This window comes from Hyperolius riggenbachi, chromosome 7, assembly GCF_040937935.1.
Source record: "Hyperolius riggenbachi isolate aHypRig1 chromosome 7, aHypRig1.pri, whole genome shotgun sequence".
NCBI classification, from domain to species: Eukaryota; Metazoa; Chordata; class Amphibia; order Anura; family Hyperoliidae; genus Hyperolius; species Hyperolius riggenbachi.
The window spans coordinates 33,726,839-33,748,387 of record NC_090652.1 but is presented as its reverse complement, the minus strand read 5'-3'; the positions used below and the strand labels follow the sequence as shown (position 1 = coordinate 33,748,387).

General features: G+C 45.1%; 1 protein-coding gene across 1 annotated transcript in view; it reads right to left on the bottom strand.

Moving 5' to 3' along the window:
• Window positions 1-209: 209 nt before the first annotated feature.
• The window catches only part of LOC137525469 (up-regulator of cell proliferation-like), a 70,935-nt gene continuing 49,595 nt past the window's right edge, over window positions 210-21,549 (bottom strand). The window contains exons 6-7 of the mRNA XM_068246569.1: window positions 15,428-15,472; window positions 210-4,779 (exon numbers count right to left, since the gene is read on the bottom strand). Coding sequence (XP_068102670.1) covers window positions 452-4,779; window positions 15,428-15,472 — 4,373 coding nt within the window. The 3' untranslated portion in view covers window positions 210-451. The remainder of the gene's footprint in view (window positions 4,780-15,427; window positions 15,473-21,549) is intronic.

Here is a 21,549-nt window from a genome sequence, read left to right as displayed (position 1 = left end):
TCTCCCTTCTTTTATTTTTCATACTGGCTATTACTGTTTTCATAATTGTTGATTTTCATAATTGTCTGTATATATTAATTATTTATATTGCGTGAATAAACGACTTTCTCCAAGTCATTCACTTTCCGCTACCCTGCTTATCAGCACACACAGAAATGATCCCGGGTCTCTGAAGATACGCTACTGTTTGTTTGTTGTTGGCTAGACAGAATATCGTGTGTTTAACCGTTTTATTCGCAGGATTAGTCAGTCAGTTAGTGGGCCCCACGGTCCCATAGTAACCGCGGTGGTGGCAGTTTACTCTGAACCAGTAGGTGACGTTGTAATCACCCGTGTCTCACAGGCTCCCTTCTGAGTTGTCTGCGGCTAATTCTTAACGGTTCCTGCGCATTGACTGCGACCAGAGTTCGCACGATCCGTGCGCTGGCACCGTTTAGAAGGCTAAGTGCGGTCAGCCACTGAGGGCTCCTGTGACACCATCCAACATCATGAACAACTCATCCTGAGGCTTCACAGCCACCTTGTATAGTAGAGAGGTGATATCTATATCCTGCATCTCTGATAAGATTTGTGTCACTGTATCCTCTAGGAAGAGCTGAATGTCAGATGAGAACTGGGACACGGGAGACGTGTTCTGGAAAGTGATGACTTCCATCTCATTCTGTGGAATCACCAACACATTCCCCAATATCTCACACATATTTCTTAGAAAATGTGAGACAGAAGAACTCCTGAGACATTTGTCATCAGCAAGAGCTTCTCTCACCCTTCTGATCACTGTAGAGAGGATATTTTCTTGCATGGATTTTAGAGTCCCTGGGTCCTTGTATTTCTTTTTAATGTAGTTTTGTATCCAAGCTTTTGTATATTCCTTATATGAAGTAATGTATTTTATGCATTTCAGAAATGACATTTCTACCAGCAGCTCTTTCAGTAAAAAATGTTGAAAAAAGGTTCTGCTGCTGAATATCATACTGTCTGAACCGTGTACTATGTCCTCTACTATTTCCTTCCCAAGATGCTGGAACATGTAATCCATCATTGCTGGTTTCAGGCATCGTTCACAGAATTGTTTGGCTTTCATCTGACACCCATCCTCCCCTTGAAAAGTGCTGATGAATGTTTTTAGATACTGAGGCTTCAGTCTCTCCAGGGAGAGTTTTGAATCATTCTCAGCAATGAACTTATCATGCAACTTCTGAAACTCTCGGGAGGCTTTTCCAAGAATGTGAAGCTTGATGTCCAGCTCAAACCGTACGGAGAAGTGAATGTTTTTATCCTGGTTAGAAAGCTCTGCATCAATCATGCGGAGTAACTTCTGGCAGTAGTCGTCATTATAGTCCTCTGCAGTGCTCACCTTCTCCCTGATGTATGTGTCACACTTGTCTATTAGAGAAGCAGATACATCTTTTATCTGTTCTAAGGGAGGATTATCATTGTAGCCAAAGTTACTCATGATTCGTTTGAGCCATCCACTCTCAATATGCTTTTTATCCACTTTGAATCCAAGCTGAGTGCTGTCTTCCATGTTTTTCACACACAGTAATTCTTGATTTACATCTGATCCCTTATTCCTCATGTTATCCATCAGTTGCTTCAACACAGATTTACATACAAAGTGACTTTGCAATATCTTTATCTGTTGATCAGCCTCCATCCACATGCTCTCAAATTCCTTTACTAACTCTGTTTCACGCAGTGTCTGCTTCTTCACTAGGTACCTCATGATGAGAGTCCTGAGTGCGAGATCAGTGATTTTGCCTTCTATTAGTTTCTGAGAACTGCTCTGAATATTCTGAATTCTGAGCTCCCTTTTCTGGAGATAAAACACATAATAATACTTGCTAGAAGCTTTCCTTTCCAATTCTATCCTCAGGAGTTTTGAGCTCAAATCAAAGCTTTCTCTGTATAGTTTTATACGATGAACATTTTCATGTTTATCAAAATAACTGGTTAATGATTGCAGAATTTTGTTTTTTCCTTCATTTAGGAAATCTCTGAGCTCAATTCTATATGCTGAACAAATATCACCATTTGGATTCTCTGCTGACTGATTTTTAATAACTGTCTCTTTGCTGATTAACCAATCATGGACAGATTTGCGGAACCCCCATTCCCACTGTGAGAATTGTACAGACAGTTTACTATAAGGTTCTGTCACTAAACTGTTCCTGAAGTTGAATATAAATCTTTTATGTTTCACAGCATTCCAGAAACGTTCTATCCATTCTATGAAACTAGGAATGGATAATGGCTCATGCAGATTTTTATTACTTTTCAAGAATTCTAATAAATACTTTTTTAGCTCGTACACATGTTCACTGTACCCAGAATTCACTGGAGTCATTGGTGGGTCACCAAGCCAAAGTCCAGGAATGTACCAGTTGTCTTTCTCCAGGTCATAGTCCATCACATTGCTGAAGGCTTTTATCCAATTTTTCTTTTCAATTTCTGCAGCTATACTTATAATTTCATCCAGCTGCTCCAGAAGTCTTTTTGCCATGTTCTTGTCATGGGCAGACACATTACTGACATTTTGGTGCACAAACTGGCAGTGTGGTTTATTTCTTACTTTTTTAATTCTTAGCAAAGCATGAACCAAAATCTGTAGAATGTACTTCATTTCGGTAGTGTTTTCCATGGCGATGTTGACTATGGTGATATCACTTAGTCCAACCACAAGTGTGGCCAGCTCAATGTCATGTTCAAAACTACCCTCCAAGGACGCCAACTCTGGAGCTTTCAGCCCCTTGGTGTCAATCACCAGAATAAACCCACATCCCAGCTCCTCCTGGAAGTTCTCCTTCACATTTAGAAGAGTCATGGAAGCTCCCCGTGTGCATCTTCCACTGGACACCGGGAACTGCAAACCAAACATAGTGTTCAAAAGGGTGGATTTCTCTGTACTCTGCACTCCAAGCACAGTTATAACTCTCATTCTGCATTTTCCTCCTATTTTGATATCCAGCTGTGTCAGGACATCAGTTATCCACTGCAAGGGGATGTTGGAGGCATCTCCATCTATCAGTTCCAATGGAAACCCATCCAACAAGAGATCAGCTGCTGTTCCTGGGAGTGTAATAAATTGTCTTTGACTTTTATCTATTTTAACATCTCGAACCATGGAACATTCAGCCTCATAAAACTGTACCATCTCACGTAGGAAATGTTCAATTCCTAAAAAACTGTCAGAGATTTCCTGGTCTATCTTTCTAAGTTCTTCAACATTACATGATTTATCATGACATTTTTTGTTGTATTTATCTTGTAATGCAGAATGATGTCTTCTAGCAACTGAGTCAAGTTCCCTCTTTAGCCATTTCAGAAAATAACACTTCTCAATATTAGATAAATGAGTAATGGCATTAATAAAGAGCACTATAGCGTGTGGTAGATTGTGTTCATGCTGCCTCTTGTTTAGTGAAAATCGTTTTATTTTCAGTTCATCTAAATACTGTTGGGCATCTTTTCCTCCTTGGTTTGTCATTCTGCAAAGTTCCTTTTCTAACTTGGAAAGCTCTTTCCATAGCTCTCCCTGCAGTACCATCGTACATTTCTTATATTCAGCTACATTTGTTATATCTGCTGTAATGACCATGGCAAATTTTCTGGCTATCTGACATTCAACATCACTGTTGTCTACAACAAAATTTAGTCCATGGATTTCCTTCTCAAGTTCACTCATTGTATGTTTTTTTGTGTCATTGTTTAATATATTTACAATGCGATTTTGTAGGATATTTACAAGTGATGCTTCATTTGCTCCACTTGAGAATTTTATTAAATTTGTCCTTTTTATATTAAGCACAGGAGACAAGTCTCTCAGGGTTTTCACTGTCTCTGTGCTCACATTTCTTCCAGGACCTGGAGTAATAACGAAGTAATACTGGGTGGTGTCAGTGCTACTCCAGGTTGATAACAGTGTAAATTCCCTCTCAGAGAGGTTGTCAATAAATATAAACACAGCTGAGGAGACTCGAGACAGGAATGTGAACTGCTCCCGGTTGGACTCCAGGTCTCCACGTAGGTTGACCGCTGCAATGGGCTCTGGGAATACATCAGACTTACTAGATGGGAAATACCAGGAAATTTCCGCAAGGCCATCAGATATTTTCCTCTGTATGTTTCCTCCCTTCATATTATCATGTATGTAGAAGTCGTTATGCTGCTTATCTGCGTTCAGAACTTGGTTCAAGATTTTAGATTTGGATAATTTGTTTTCCCCTAGCCTCACAAAGGAAAAGATCGGCATGCAAATATCCACCACATTATCTTTTTTGTACCTTTTACTGTCCTCCTGAGGTCTCCACTCCTTCACAATGTCTCTCATCGCCCACAGCATGAGGGTGAAATGTGACCCATCACCAGGAGGGAGCAGCAGCGGGACAGCAAACTGACACATGGCCATTTTGGTGACAATTTCTTGTTGTAGAAACCTGTCTGAGGAATGCAGTAGAACACACAGAACATCCAGAGGATGAATGGAAGCACTATTATCATCTTGAAACAGAGACAGCACATCATCATCATCATCATCATCATCATCATCATCATCATCCACATAATGCTGATCTATTTTGAGCAGAGTGTCTCTTGCAGTTCTGTTTAAGGCCATAAGTTTCTTTAAAAAGTGCCAGGGAAGATCAGCTACAGTTTTAGGCTGATTATCATGCTCGTTATCTAATTTGATGCTCAAGATATCTTTAAGGGAAAGTTTTGAAGTCAAGTGATGCTCCATCTTCACCGTCTGCATAAGCTCGTGAAATGCCCTTTTTCTTCCTGTAAGACAATAAATGTACACTTTCACAAACTATTTGTGCATTAGAGCTCCCAAATTACTTGCAAATGGTTTATAGGATACATATATATCTATATATAAGGAGCTAACTTTATCCAAGAGTATAACACAAATCCATCATTGAAGAACTCAGTGAGGAATGGATCACCTTATTCATATCCGTAGAAAGGTGCTTCACACTATACTGCATATGTGGGTACAACGAGAACACTTGTGTAACGATCGGTGAAGCACAGAGAGGATCTGCAGAATCACTGGGAATACAGATGTATACCAGATTATACGTGATCTGCAGTATCACTGATAATCCGATATACTAGCTAACCTCTATTCACCTGAGTAGAGTGTAGTGTTAGGTGTAACAGTAACACTTAGAGGACTAGGCCTCAGTGCAGCAAGGAGTACTGCACAGATTCCTTCCGCAGACCTGAGCTCTCCAAGACGGGAGGAGTCAGACTGACAGTAGGAAGGACAGACTGGAAGTAACCTTCAGGAGGAAGGATACTAACAGAGTAGGAACCGCCTCTAACAGTAAGGTCGGTTCTCGAGGTCGGATAAGCCAGGTCGTACACACACGGACAGATAAAGTACAAGATCAGGAGGCAAAGGCGGAGTCAAAGTACAGGCAGGGTTCAGCAACGGGGTATCAGATATATCGGGGTACAAAATCAGGAGGCAGAAGCAGAGTCAAGGAACGAGCCGGGGTTCACTACGCACACCTGGCCCACGAGATCTTGCGTTCTAGACACCCCAGGATGTCCCGCATTTTTGTGTGAGTGGACCATCTCCAGGATCTGGAGACGGAAGGGCAACGGGATAAACAAAACCCCCTCAGGTTTCCCTTCCAAAACATCCTGCTGGAAAGGACCCAAAGTTTCCTTCCAGTTCTTCCAAGTCTCGGTAGCGGCTAACACCAAATTTCGTGGGACAATGGTCTCGGGAACAGAGGGCTGTGCTGTCTCTGGCTCGAAACACCTCGAGAGTGCGTCCGCCTTGGTATTCTTACTACCTGGAGTGTACGTAATCAAAAATGTGAACCTTGAAAAAAATAACGACCATCGAGCCTGTCGCGGGCTTAACCTTTTAGCCCCCTCGATGTACTCGAGATTCTTGTGGTCGGTATAAACCGTGATCATGTGTTCTGCTCCTTCCCGCCAATGACGCCACTCTTCGAAGGCTAGTTTGATGGCTAGGAGCTCCCTATTGCCTATATTGCCGGAGAGAACCTCAGAGAAAAATAGGCACACGGGTGTAATCTCCCCTGAAGACCTGAACGTTGAGACAGCACAGCCCCCACCCCAACCTCTGAGGCGTCTACCTCAACAATAAACGGGAAAGAAGTGTCCACGTGCCTCAATATGGGCGCCGAGCAGAACAACCTCTTTAAAGTATCGAATGCCTGTAAAGCCTCAGGAGGCCAATGAGTGGTGTCTGCCCCTTTTTTCGTAAGACTGGTAAGGGGTGCGACTACTGTAGAATACCCCTTAATAAACCTTCTATAGTAGTTTGCAAAACCCAAGAACCGTTGTAAGGACTTTAACCCCACCGGCTGCGGCCACTCCAGGACCGCGGAGACCTTGGCAGGGTCCATAGACAGGCCCGAGGTGGAGATTATATATCCCAGAAAGGCCACTGACGTAACCTCAAAAATGCACTTTTCCAGTTTAGCATATAACAAATTCTGTCTCAGTTTGTTCAATACCCATCTGACATGGGTTCTGTGATCAGAGAGGTTGTTAGAAAAAATAAGAATGTCGTCAAGGTAAACCAAAACGAATTTCCCCAACACCTCCCTGAAGACCTCATTAATCAGTTCCTGGAAAACGGCCAGGGCATTACATAACCCAAAGGGCATTACCAGGTACTCGTAATGCCCGTCTGGTGTATTGAAGGCCGTTTTCCATTCGTCACCCTTTCTTATACGCACCAGATTGTATGCCCCCCGTAAATCTAGTTTCGAGAATATCCTAGCCTCCGTGACCTGTGTGAATAGGTCATCTATTAATGGCAACGGGTAGCGATTCTTCACTGTGATCTTATTAAGCCCCTGGTAATCGATACATGGCCTTAAGCCCCCATCTTTTTTCTTAACAAAAAAGAAACCTGCCCCAGCGGGTGACCGGGACGGCCGAATGAAGCCCTTGGCCAAATTCTCACGTATGTAATCCTGCATGGCCAATTTTTCGGGCCCCGACAGATTGTACAAATGGCCCCGGGGGGGTACACAACCTGAACGGAGATTGATGGGACAGTCGAAAGGCCGATGTGGGGGCAGTTTGTCCGCTGCCTTGGGACAGAATACATCGGAATATTCTGAGTACTGATCTGGCACACCTCCCACCTGAACTCTGGTTTGCCCCAATGTTAACTTCCCCAAACACCGTTGAAAACAATGAGGTGACCAGGTAGTTAACTGACCCGTGGCCCAGTCTATTTGAGGTGAATGGGTTTGCAACCACGGCATGCCTAGGATAATAGTGGAGGTGGACATATGTAACACAAAAAAACGTAACTGTTCCCCATGTAGTACCCCTATGGTGACTTTTACCTCCGGGGTCTGGGACAGTGGGCGCTCCCGTTGCAGAGGGGAATCGTCCACTGCCGTGACCTGAACAGGGGGACTCACTGGAGTGAGGGGAATACCCAACTCCTGAGCAAATTCAAGGTTCATAAAATTAGCCGCTGAGCCAGAATCAATAAAAGCTTCAGTGACTACTGACTTATTCTCCCATGTAATCGTACAGGGGAGAAGCAGCTTTTTCTCTTTAAGGGGTGAAGATTGTGTGCCTAGGGTGTCACCCCCCACTACTCCTAGGCAAACTCGTTTCCCGACTTGTTAGGGCAGTTTTGTACCCTATGCCCTGCCTCTGCACAGTACAGGCACAAATGTCCCGTCATTCTCCGCCTTCGCTCCACCTGGGTCAATTTTGAACGACCAATTTGCATTGGCTCGGGTGGAGGCAATGCCGGAGGAGGTGAGACAGGCGGAGATGCCGTTACTGAGGATGCAGCAGAAGGTGCCGCATACGAAGTCACCCTGGCACAGTGACTGCCCCTAGTCTGCTTCTGATGGCGTAGTCGACGGTCGACTCGGATGGCCGATGTTATGGCCTCATCGACTGTCTTGGGCTCGGGTAAGGTTAACATTAAGTCAGAGACATCTTCCTACAACCCAGACAGGAAATAATCCATCAAAGCAAAATTGTCAAATCTGGCGGTAACAGACCACCTACGAAACTCTGCCGCGTAATCCTCGACCGACCCTCTGCCTTGCCGCAAAAGTTTGAGCTTCCGCTCAGAGGTTGCCGCAAGGTCAGGATCGTCGTATATCACGGCCATAGCCTTGAAAAATTCCTCTACCGAGGTCAGAGCTGTATCTGTGGGCGGCAGGTTGTATGCCCAGGACTGGGAGTCACCAGTTAATAGAGTTTTAATGAAGACGACCCGTTGGGTCTCAGTCCCCGAGGATCGGGGTCTCAACTCGAAGTATGACAACACTCTACTCTTAAAATTCCGGAGGTCAGACTTGTGGCCGGAAAATTTCTCTGGTACGGGCATACGTATGTCAGCACTAGGAGGGGATCGCACTGAATCAACTGACGTCTGGAGGGTTCGCACAGAGCCTGATAGGACATCAATCATAGTCTTGTGGCTACCCAGCACTTGGTTGATGTTTTCCACCGAAGTGGCAAGTGCGCCCAGACGGTCAGTGTGTGCGTCCATTTGCATTTTTTGGTCTGGCGTTCTGTAACGATCGGTGAAGCAAAGAGAGGATCTGATTACCAGTGATCTGCAGAATCACTGGGAATACAGATGTATACCAGATTATACGTGATCTGCAGTATCACTGATAATCCGATATACTAGCTAACCTCTATTCACCTGAGTAGAGTGTAGTGTTAGGTGTAACAGTAACACTTAGAGGACTAGGCCTCTGTGCAGCAAGGAGTACTGCACAGATTCCTTCCGCAGACCTGAGCTCTCCAAGACGGGAGGAGTCAGACTGACAGTAGGAAGGACAGACTGGAAGTAACCTTCAGGAGGAAGGATACTAACATGAGTAGGAACCGCCTCTAACAGTAAGGTCGGTTCTCGAGGTCGGATAAGCCAGGTCGTACACACACGGACAGATAAAGTACAAGATCAGGAGGCAAAGGCGGAGTCAAAGTACAGGCAGGGTTCAGCAACGGGGTATCAGATATATCGGGGTACAAAATCAGGAGGCAGAAGCAGAGTCAAGGAACGAGCCGGGGTTCGGCAACAGAGTATCAGAAATATCGAGGTACAAGATCAGAGTTCAGAAGGGTAGTCAAGGCAGGCAAAAGTCATAACAGATAATCACAATCAAACTAGTACTTTAGCTATCAACAGAATCTAGCTAAGTGTAGGATTACAGCTCCAGCTGGTCCTGGCACACTTGCGGATCTGACTACGGATCTGGGTGCTCCCACATATGTGATCGCACGCCAGACAAAGAGCAAGTGAACAACCAGCAGTATATATACTCTAGGACCTTTCCAGGACCTCTCTAATTGCTGGTCCAATGAGAGCAGTGGAATTTGTCAGCTGACCCAGCTGGTCAGCCGACTCCCTTCTAACTGCTATTTAAACTCTGCCTCTGTGCTCGCGCGCATGTAAGTCTGAATCTTGGTGGACTATCAGTCCCAGCCACACCAGTACTGTCATGCAATGTATCTAGTGCGGGGGCCGCCTCTGATGCGGATTCTGCCGTTACCAATGCGGATTCCGCCGTTACCAATGCGTATTCCGCCGCACTGCTTATGCGGCATGCGGCGTTTTTTCCGCGTTGTGACGCCATGCTGGACGCGGAAATAGCCGCCTCACCTCGAGAGACGGCGGCCTTTCCGCGTTTCCTTACAACTTGCCCATGGACAGGGGGGTATTTTTACCTTGGACACTCCTTTTCCTTTAACAGGGTCTGTTTAGAGGTAAGCTGCATATGCTAATAGGGCCACACTATAACTTATAAAGTCATTGATCCCATGTGGATTCCTCTCTACTGAGTAGCAACTGCCAAGAACACAAACTCCCCACCTTACCTTCCTCTAAAGCAGGGGTCTCAAACTCGCGGCCCGCTGGCCATTTGCGGCCCTCGGTACAATATTTTGTGGCCCGCGCCGGCAAAAGCAAAAGAGACATGGAAGCGAACTATTTTACTTTATAGTTCGCTCCAGTGCTCCCAAGTAATCCACTGCATCCCCGCTGCTAAACGAGGGCTGCAGAGCCCCCAAATCCCCCGGGCAAACATCCACGACTGCGCTGAGGGGCAGAGCTTCCAGCTGTAGCTCTGCCCCTCCTGACGTCAATCGCCGCAAGGATCGCCGCCTCTCCCCGCCCCTCTCTGTGAAGGATGAGTGAGAGGGGCGGGCAGAGGCAGCGATCCGCCGCGATTGACGTCAGGAGGGGCAGAGCTGAAGCTGAAAGCTCTGCCCCTTCCAGAAAATGCCGGCGGATTGCCTCCCGGGCGATTTGGGGGCTCTGCAGTTCTCGTTTTGCGGCAGAGACACGGCGGATTACTTGTAATGGGAGCACTGAAGCGAACTATAAGGTAGGACACTTCATGTTCAGAAGAAATAATTAAAACTGTTAATAATGACATATGAGGACTTTTTTGTGAAATCCCTTATGTGGCCCAGCCTCATCCTGACTTTGCCTCCTGCGGCCCCCAGGTAAATTGAGTTTGAGACCCCTGCTCTAAAGGATTGGACAACTGTTTGGGAAGGTGGAGCTGGGAAAGCTGCATTCACTGGAACTGCTTCTTAGCAAGGAAGCCACACAGGAGTGAGTGCCAGGTGACTGACAGTACAACTTGACAGTCCTTATAAAGCCCCTCAATCTTAAAGGACCTCTGTCGTGAAAATCTTAAAATTTAAAATACATGTAAACAATATACAAATACGAATTACATTTCTTTCAGAGTAAAATGAGCCATAAATTACTTTTCTCCTATGTTGCTGTCACTTACAGTAGGTAGTAGAAATCTGACATTACCAAAAGATTTTTGGACAAAATTATGAAAAGGGGGGGGGTGCACATCCCTATAAGCATGCTGCAATTGACTGGTTAATCGCTCAGGCATGCACCACCTCTATTAGGCTGAAAATGCATGCCCTGCGTCGGAGACAAATGCTACATTTATTATACTATGGAGGAACTTTAGCTTCCACTATAGTTTGCATGCAAAGTATAATATACTGGACACTTGCGCCACGGTGAGGCAGAGCTCCAGGCAAGTGGCCTAACCTTAATTAAAAACAACATATGTATAACCTTGGTAGCAGCTAAGCAAAAATGTGTAACTTACATTTCAATGGACAGAGGAGAGGAGAGGGCCAGCGCATACAGGCTGGGAGCAGCTAACCTGGTAGTTACATACTGGCAAAATTATGAAAAAGGGGGGAGGTTGCGCATCCCTATAAACATGCTAAAATTGACAGATTAATCGCTCAGGCATGCACCACCTCTATTAGGCTGAAAATGCATCCCCTGCATCCAAAACAAATGCTACAATTATTATACTATGGAGGAACTTTGGCTTCCACTATAGTTTGCATGCAAAATATAATATACTGGACACTTGCGCCACGGTGAGGCAGACCTCCGGGCAAGTGGCCTACCCTGAATTAAGGAGCAGCTAAGCAAAAATGTGTAACTTACATTTCAATGGACAGAGAGGAGAGGGCCAGCGCATATCACAAAGGCTGCATCTGAAATTACCAACAGCTCACATGTGCAGCACCTCTAATAAGCTAAATTTTTTGACAAGCCCATCTTCTCACGGGGGATTCTCAGGGTTTTGATTATCTTGAAAAGCACTTAGTGAATGGCAGTTGCTCTGTCCAACCGCCGAATAAATGTGCAGCAAGCAGGGAGGCTGTCCAGCATCTTTGTATAAATCTTTTTCAAGGAGTGTCTTATAAGAATAAAGGCCATGCTGAGAACCCCCATGAGAAGATGGACTAGTCCAAAAAGTGACGGTAATGTCAGATTTATACTACCTACTGTATGTGACAGCAACATAGGAGAAAAGTAATTTATGGCTCATTTTACCCTGGGTGAAATGTACTTCTTATTTGTATGTGTTTTAAATTTTAAGATTTTTGTGACAGTTCCTCTTTAAAGAACTTACAGGGTGACTCCCATCATGGCCAATGGTTATTATTATTATTATTATTAATAATTTATATTGCACCAGCATCCTCTGTGTTTTTGCACAAAGAATATTGGGTATAACAATACAAAATAAACAATACAACAGTTAACAATACAAGACAGTGGTGGATTACAGCTGATGCAGTGAACAAATCAACTACAGATTATTACAAGGGTGGAAAATATGTGCACATAATACACAGTATTCTTATCATAAGTGGCCTTTAAGTCTCTGTTAGCAGTTATAGGTGGCTTCCAATACAGTTCACAGATAGAAAAGAAGGGGAGTAGTAGACCTAAGAAAAAAGGATGAAGGGGAGGACTCCACTCAAGTAACATTCTATATAACTAACACTAGCCCTCATTGCTATGGGCACTTTGACTGATAGTGTTAGAGTAATTCATTTGAAAAGGGCGCCTGGAAAAAAAGTGCGCCTGATGTAGCCAAGATTTTGGCTATAAAAGGGTACTGGATACAGCCAAACTTTTTTGGGCTATAAAAGGGTGCTGGTTATAGCTGAAATCTGTTTGGGCTATAAAAAGGGCACATGATATAGCCGAGATTTTTATTTTTGGGTTATAAAAGGGCGCAGGATATAACCGGGAAATGCGATATAGCTGAGAAAAGAGATTGCTATGACCAAACTTCTCCCGACTCTCACACAGAACCCTCCCCTGGTGGTGCCTAACCCTGAAATCCCCCCCTCCCACTCCCGGTGACACCTAAACCTAAGACTCCTCTGGTGGTGCCTAAACCTAAGACCCCCCCTACTCCCCCTGGTGTTGCCTAAGAGTTATCAGGGATATTTGAACAAAATAAGTGCTGCTTACCCGGGGCTTCGTCCAGCCCCCAGCTCCAAGCATGTCCCTTGCCGCAGCTCTGCCCGCAGCCGTTCGCCTCCCGATCCCTGGTGATGACGTCAGGCCGACCTGAATTGTCTGCGCAGTACACTCCGGTCCACGTGGTGGTGATTGACAGCGCCACTCGCGCAGGCGTAGTACATGCCGACCTCTAGGTCGGCCTGACGTCATCGCCGGGGACCAAGAGGCAGAGGAGGCGTACGGTTGCGGGCAGAGCTGTGGCGAGGGACATGCTGTTAGCACTTATTTTGTTCAAATATCCCTGATAACTCCTTTAAGACCCCCTTTGGTGGTGCCTAACCCTAAGATTCCGCCTTGTGATACCTAATCCTAACCCTCCGTGGTGGTGCCTACCCTTATTCCCACATGATGGTGCCCAATCTTCGCTGCATTTCAAGTCAAGCATATATGTTATTTTCAACTGATATAACCAAATTAACTGATACAACCAAATTAACTATTATAACCTAATTTAGTCACCTGTTGATATAACCGATGTTGTAGCCGCATTTACATATCCGAAAAAAATCTCGGCTATATCCAGCACCCTTTTATATCCCAAAAAATCTCAGCTATAAAAGGGCACCCTTTCACAGCCAAAAATAAAATCTTGCTATAAAAGGGCGCCCTTTTATAGCCGGGAAAAAAAAACAAAAAACGTGTGCGCCCTTTTCACCACCTTATAGCCGAGATTATCAGCAAATAACATTGAAGTCTATGGAAGCACCCTTTTTCCACAGATGGCTCGTGCCCCCTTTTCAACTAATACCAGATGAAAGGGTAAGAGTGGAGGAAGTGCTGACCTCCAAATTAACATGCCGTATGACTGCCTGCCCCAAACTAAGTCGCTCCACACACAGCATCTCTGCCTACAGGCCGCTTGACTGCCTTCTTTGCCACCACCAACAGAGTCCAGGACTCCAGGCTGATTCCTTAATTTTTAGGGCCGCTGCTAGCAGCAACCGCTATAATAATTTTTCTGGTGCATGTACATGCCTGCCTAATTTTTCTGGCTGCACTGCAGCTGCAACAACAAAACCAAAACCAAGATAATACGGTCGTTGCTTCATTGTGGACTTACCAAATTCGATCAGCTGGACAGTCACTGTTCTGTCATTGAGCTACCTCAGCCCGGCGACTATATGGGCTTGAAAACCGCCATGGCCTGCACTCTCGCCATGGTGTGCACTGCGCACCAGTCCAGTACGGCCGACACTACACAAACAGCTGTGTGCAGTGCGTTACACAGTGAGTTTGGTCTGTCAGTGTGAAGCAGTACTCTAATTACACTCCCTGATTTATGTATACACATGCTGTTTGATTGATGTATATGTTACGGCCAGAACCCGAAGTTTGGCCACTTCTAGTTCTGGCCGGCCACTTCGGGTTCTGGCCGGCCAATTTGCGAAGTGGCCGCTGCGCTGCGGCCAATGTTAGAAATGGATTGTTTACTCTGATATTAATGTATCTTCTGGCCGCAGCGCAGCGGCCAAACGTATAACCACTTAGTTAATTTGTTGCAATTAAGCCGGCGGCAATGTAACAATTCAAGCCGCCGGCTTTTTATCTGCCTCTCTCTCTCTCCTCTTATGGCCAGCCGGCGGGGGACACGCGAGTCCCCCAGAGTCGTTTGTCGCAGCAGGGGCAGCAGAGCGGGGAGGCTGCAGACATTGCTTCTGCCAGCACCCGCTCTGCAAGAACGGCAGGCTTCCCTGCCGCGACGAACGACTCCGGGGGGACACTCGTGTCCCCGCCGGCTGCCCATAGGAGAGCGAGAGAGGCGGGGGGAGGAGAGAGAGGCGGGGGGAGAAGGAGAGAGAGGCAGATAAAAAGCCGGCGGCTTGAATTGTTACATTGCCGCCGGCTTAATTGCAACAAATTAATACGTTTGGCCGCTGCGCTGCGGCCAGAAGATACATTAATATCAGAGTAAACAATCCATTTCTAACATTGGCCGCAGTGCAGCGGCCACTTCGCAAATTGGCCGGCTAGAACCCGAAGTGGCCGGCCAGAACTAGAAGTGGCCAAACTTCGGGTTCTGGCCGTAACATATACACAAGATGTTTTAAAGCACTTTAGTCCTGCAATTTAGCATGCAATGTGATTTCTGCGCTTAAATGTGCTGTGCGTCACATCCAGATTTTTCCCCGGGACTTTTGGCGTCTATCCCACTGGCCATACCCCCCTCCAGGTGTTAGACCCCTTGAAACATCTTTTCCATCACTTTTGTGGCCAGCATAATTTTTTCTATTTTTCAAAGATCACATCCCCATTGAAGTCTATTGCGGTTTGCGAAAGTTCGCGCGAACCAAACTTTTTGCGGAGGTTCGCGTTCGAGGTTCGCGAACCGAAACTCGGAGGTTCGAGCCATCTCTTTTTGTCATCCAGCAGCACCCTTTTTTCCTTGTGCCTTTATTTCATGCAAGCCTACACATGAGGTCAAACAAAATGACTGGACCTGTGGTGCAGTGTGATTGGATGTAAGGAAGACTAAAAATGTGGGGGAAGGTGGAAGGTACGGTGGAGACATGACTGGCTATGGCTATTTTTAATTTAAAAGGAGTTAACAAAGAAGGTTAGTGGGAGCTTACTCACCCAGGTCTGATTGTGTTTGGGTTGAGTTTCCCTCCTGTTCTTTTCCTGGTAAAAAAAATACAACATATACTGAATGAAAACACGTTTTATTATCTAGGTACAGTCTAAGACACATTTTGAATACGAAAATGTTTTGCAAAATTCTCTAAATGTAATTGAAAGTTTTATTTTTATGTGTTCATTCATTTTTCTGCTGGGTATGGCCAAAGTCACAAAGGAAATGATCACTCTGTGGCATGTTCAGCAGCATACAGTGGCTTGCAAAAGTATTCGGCCCCCTTGATGTTTTCCACATTTTGTCATATTACTGCCACAAACATGAATCAATTTTATTGAAATTCCACATGAAAGACCAACACAAAGTGGTGTACACGTGAGAAGTGGAACGAAAATCATACATGATTCCAAACATTTTTTACAAATAAATAACTGCAAAGTGGGGTGTGCATAATTATTCAGCCCCCTTTGGTCTGAGTGCAGTCAGTTGCCCATAGACATTGCCTGATGAGTGCTAATGACTAAATAGAGTGCACCTGCGTGTAAACTAATGTCAGTACAAATACAGCTGCTCTGTGATGGCCTCAGAGGTTGTCTAAGAGAATACTGGAAGCAACAACACCATGAAGACCAAAGAACACACCAGACAGGTCAGGGATAAAGTTATTGAGAAATGTAAAGCAGGCTTAGGCTACAAAAAGATTTCCAAAGCCTTGAACATCCCACGGAGCACTGTTCCAGCGATCATTCAGAAATGGAAGGAGTTGTAAACCTACCAAGACAAGGCCGTCCACCTAAACTCACAGGCCAAACAAGGAGAGCGCTGATCAAAAATGCAGTCAAGAGACCCATGGTGACTCTGGACAAGCTGCAGAGATCTACAGCTCAGGTGGGGGAATCTGTCCATAGGGCAACTAATAATCGTGCACTGCACAAAGTTGTCCTTTATGGAAGAGTGGCAAGAAGAAAGCCATTGTTAACAGAAACGCATAAGAAGTCCCGTTTACAGTTTGCCGCAAACCATGTGGGGGACACAGCAACCATGTGGAAGAAGTTGCTCTGGTCAGATGAGACCAAAATGGAACTTTTTGGCCAAAATGCACAACGCTTTGTGTGGCGGAAAACTAATTGATTAAAACGACAATTGTGGACAGCACCATCAAAAGTATATATTGGGGTATAGTAATAGGGGGTATGTGCTAAGTGGGTAATAGGACATCAAACAAACAAAGAAGAGAGCCCACTAATGACAGCACCAAACCACTCCAAAATATTTAAAAAAATGTATAAACTTTATTGACAAATGGTAAACATAGTATTAAAATCAATTAAAAATCACCCAAGGTGATTACAGCGGTACACATAGGGGTCACCAAAATTATATTATAATATGATACCTCTCGAAAAGCCTCAAATTTATGCCAATCATACAATCAAAAATCACATTATATAAAGTCAAAAAGAGTCCATACCACTGAAAGTCATGTGTAAAACTAATAATAAACATAAATAAATTACATATACATGTATATTTATTAGGGGTGGGACGACAAATCCTGCGAATCCACGAATCCCTCGAATATTAGGAAATATTCGAGATTCCTGGATTCAAATCCCAACGCCATTTTCCACTACACGAATCCGCCGAATCCCGACGCTGCATCCCCGCGCATCCGCCGCTCGCACTCGTCCTCCTCCGACCCCCCTGCGCCTCCTCCGCCCGCCCGCATACTGTATCAACTCACCTATCCATAGCGGTGCGCAGAGCGGCAGACCTCTCGTTGACTTCCTGGTTCCCCCTAGTGACCGGCTCTTACAATGACGTCATCAGTAAGAGCCGGTCCGGCCACTAGAGGGAACAGGGAAGTAACGAAGAGGTCTGCCGCTCTGCGCTCCACGAGAAAGGTGAGTAGATTCTTATGCAGGGGTGAGCGGAGGAGGCACGGGGGACGGAGGGGGCCGTAGGGGGGGTTGGCGGTAAGCGGAGGAGGCACGGGGACACTATTCTACCGGACACTATTCTTACCTACCTACCTACAGGCCGCTATACCTACCTACCTACAGGCCGCTATACCTACCTACCTACAGGCCCCTATACCTACCTAAAGGCCCCCTATACCTACCTAAAGGCCCCCTATACATACCTACCTACCTACCTACCTAAAGGCCCCTATACCTACCTAAAGGCCCCTATACCTACCTACCTACCTAAAGGCCCCTATACCTACCTACCTAAAGGTGCCTATACATATCTACCTACCTACAGGCCTATATACCTACCTACAGGCCTCAATACCTACCTACCCACCTACCTACAGGCCCCCTATACGTACCTACCTACCTACCTAAAGGCACCTATACCTACCTACCTACCTACCTACCGAACACTATACCTACCTACCTACAGGCAACTATACCTACCTACAGGCCACTATACCTACCTACCTACCGGCCACTATCCTTACCTACCTACCTACAGGCCGCTATACCTACCTACCTACCTACAGGTCGCTATACCCACCTACCTACAGGCCCCTATACCTACCTAAAGGCCCCCTATACCTTCCTAAAGGCCCCTATACCTACCTAAAGGCCCCCTATATGTACCTACCTACCTACATAAAGGCCTCTATACCTACCTAAAGGCCCCTATACCTACCTACCTACCTACCTACAGGCCACTATACCTACCTACAGGCCTAAATACCTACCTACCTACCCACCTACCTACAGGCCCCCTATATATACCTACCTACCTAAAGGCACCTATACCTGCCTACCTACATACCTACCTATACTTAAGGCCCTATACCCTGCTACCTATACTGAAGGTGCCTTTACCTACCTACCTAAAGGCCCCTATACCTACCTACCTACATACCTACCTATACTTAAGGCCCTATACCCTGCTACCTATACTGAAGGTCCCTTTACCTACCTACCTAAAGGCCCCTATACCTACCTACCTACATACCTACCTATACTTAAGGCCCTATACCCTGCTACCTATACTGAAGGTCCCTTTACCTACCTACCTAAAGGCCCCTATAGCTGCCTACATACCTACCTATACTGTAATTAAGGCCCTATACCCTGCTACCTATACTGAAGGTCCCTTTACCTACCTACCTACCTACCTATACTGAAGGCACATGTACCTTACTACCTATACTGAAGGCCCCTATACCTAGCTACCTACCTATACTGAAGGCACATATACCCTGCCACCTATACTGAAGGCACATATATCCTGCTACCTATACTGAAGGCCCCTATACCTAGTTACCTACCAATACTGAAAGCACATGTACTGTGCTACCTATACTGAAGGCCCCTATACCTTGCTACCGATACTGAAGGCACATGTACCTTGCTACCGATACTGAAGGCCTCTATACCCTGCTACCTACCTATACTGAAGGCACATATACCCTGCTACCTATACTGAAGGCCCATATACCCTGCTACCTATACTGAAGGCCCATATACCCTGCTACCTATACTGAAGGCCCATATACCCTGCTACCTATACTGAAGGCCCATATACCCTGCTCCCTATACTGCAGACCCCTATACCTTGCTACCTATACTGAACGCTACCAATATTGAAGGCACCCATACCTAGCTAGCTATACTGAAGGCACCTTTACCTTGCTACCTATGCCTGGGTACCTATACTGCGGACAACTATACCATGGATTGCACAATTCTTATGTGCAGGATTCGTTAGATTCAGGATTCGAAAGGTTCGAGATATTCGAGAACCTTTTTAGATTCGGATCCGGATTCGGATTCGAAGAAATTGTGGATTCGTCCCATCCCTAATTATATTGCACACAATCCAAATTCCATATAACTACCATCAAAATAATGATGATTGAAAACCAGCGTGTAAAGTAATAAATAAATAACAAGGTGAGGTGAATCCTACTCTATATAGAGTTATTGCACATAAGTAGGACAATCCTAGAAAGGGACAACCCTAAGACCACTGAAGGAATCAACGTGCACACAATAAAGGCAGGAATCAAGACTTACGTGGCGGAGGCTGGAGAAGTAGGTGGGCACCGCTGTGCGCCTTAATGCATCTCGCGGACTCTACCCGCTTCAGGAAGAGGCTGTAATCACCTTAGGTGATTTTTAATTGATTGTAATACTATGTTTACCATTTGTCAATAAAGTTTATACATTTTTTTAATTATTTTGGAGTGGTTTGGTACTGTCATTAGTGGGCTCTCTTTTTTGTTTGTATGATGGCGGAAAGGTAACACTGCACATCACTCTGAACACACCATCCCCACTGTCAAATATGGTAGTGGCAGCATCATGCTAGGGGGGTGCATCTCTTCAGCAGGGACAAGGAAGCTGGTCAGAGTTGATGGGAAGATGGATGGAGCCAAATACAGGGCAATCTTGGAAGAAAACCTCTTGGAGTCTGAAAAAGACTTGAGACTGGGGCGATGGTTCACCTTCCAGCAGGACAACAACCCTAAACATAAAGCCAGGGCAACAATGGAATGGTTTAAAACAAAACATATCTATGTGTTACAATGGCCCAGTCAAAGTCCAGATCTAAATCCAATCGAGAATCTGTGGCAAGATCTGAAAACTGCTGTTCACAAACTCTGTCCATCTAATCTGACTGAGCTGGAGCTGTTTTGCACAGAAGAATGGGCAAGGATTTCAGTCTCTAGATGTGCAAAGCTGGTAGAGACATACCCTAAAAGACTGGCAGCTGTAATTCCAGCAAAAGGTGGTTCTACAAAGTATTGACTCAGGGGGCTGAATAATTATGCTCACACCCCATTTTGCAGTTATTGATTTGTAAAAAATGTTTGGAATCATGTATGATTTTCGTTCCACTTCTCATGTGTACACCACTTTGTATTGGTCTTTCACATGGAATTCCAATAAAATTGATTCATGTTTGTGGCAGTAATGTGACAAAATGTTGAAAACTTCAAGGGGGCCAAATACTTTTGCAAGCCACTGTATGTATTGTGGCACTGCCGCATCAATTGGGCACCGGGTGGTGCCGTTATGCAGTCAAATAATGGTAATTTAAATTACCAGTATTTTACTATGCACTAGTCGACGCCTACCCTAACCTAACCTTAATCCTTTGATTTATGTGCCTAACCCTAATCCCCATCCACCTAACCCTTAACCCTAACCAACCCTCCTAATGCCTAACCCTAGCCCCCAGTAGGTGCCTATTTATTTCCTTTTAAGCAATACCAGTTACCAGAGTCTGAATCACACACCTCACACCTGAAACAAACACGCATACAGCTAGTCCAGTCAAACTTCAGTCAGAACACCTAATCTGCATGCTTGTTGAGGGTCTATGGCTAAAAGTATTAAGAGACAGAGGATCAGCAGGACAACCAGGCAAAATGCATTGTTTAAAAGGAAATAAATATGGCAGCCGCCATATCCCTCTCGCTTTAGGTTCCCTTTAACCACCCCTAAAGCCTAACCTTAGGCCAGGTGCACACATGACAGAAACGCTCGCGGAGCGTAAAACGCTGCACTTTATGCAGCAATAGAAGTTTGCTACACATGTAAAAACGCGTACGTGTTTCCCATGCGTATTTATAGTAAGCGTTCTGCAGACGCTTGCAGTGTTGCATAATATGCAGGCTGGCTGCCAAAATGCACATAATGAAAGTCTATGGGAACACATATGTGTTGCATTTTTTAATGCGTTTTCTGCTGTGTTTTCAATTAAAAGCTAAAGATCTCTGACGTTTTTCCACTTCCTGTTGTCTTCCTATTGATTTGCATCTATTTAAAAGAAAATAAACGTAAAAAAAAGAGTACAAAGCGCATATATGTTTTCAATTAGCGAACCGCAAATGCGTACAAATAGACGCAATACGCATGAAAAACGCATCTGCTAAAAGAAAAGCAAAACACACCAAAAACGTGATACAAAAACGCAAACGCACCTGCAGAAAATGTAAGAAAAAAAGTCATGTTATATTTGAACCCAGCCTGAATGACAACTGAAGTGAGAGGGATATGGAGGCTGCCATATTTCTTTACTTTTAAACAATACCAGTTGCCTGGCAGTCCTGCTGATCCTTTGCCTTCAATACCTTTAGCCATAGACTTTGAACAAG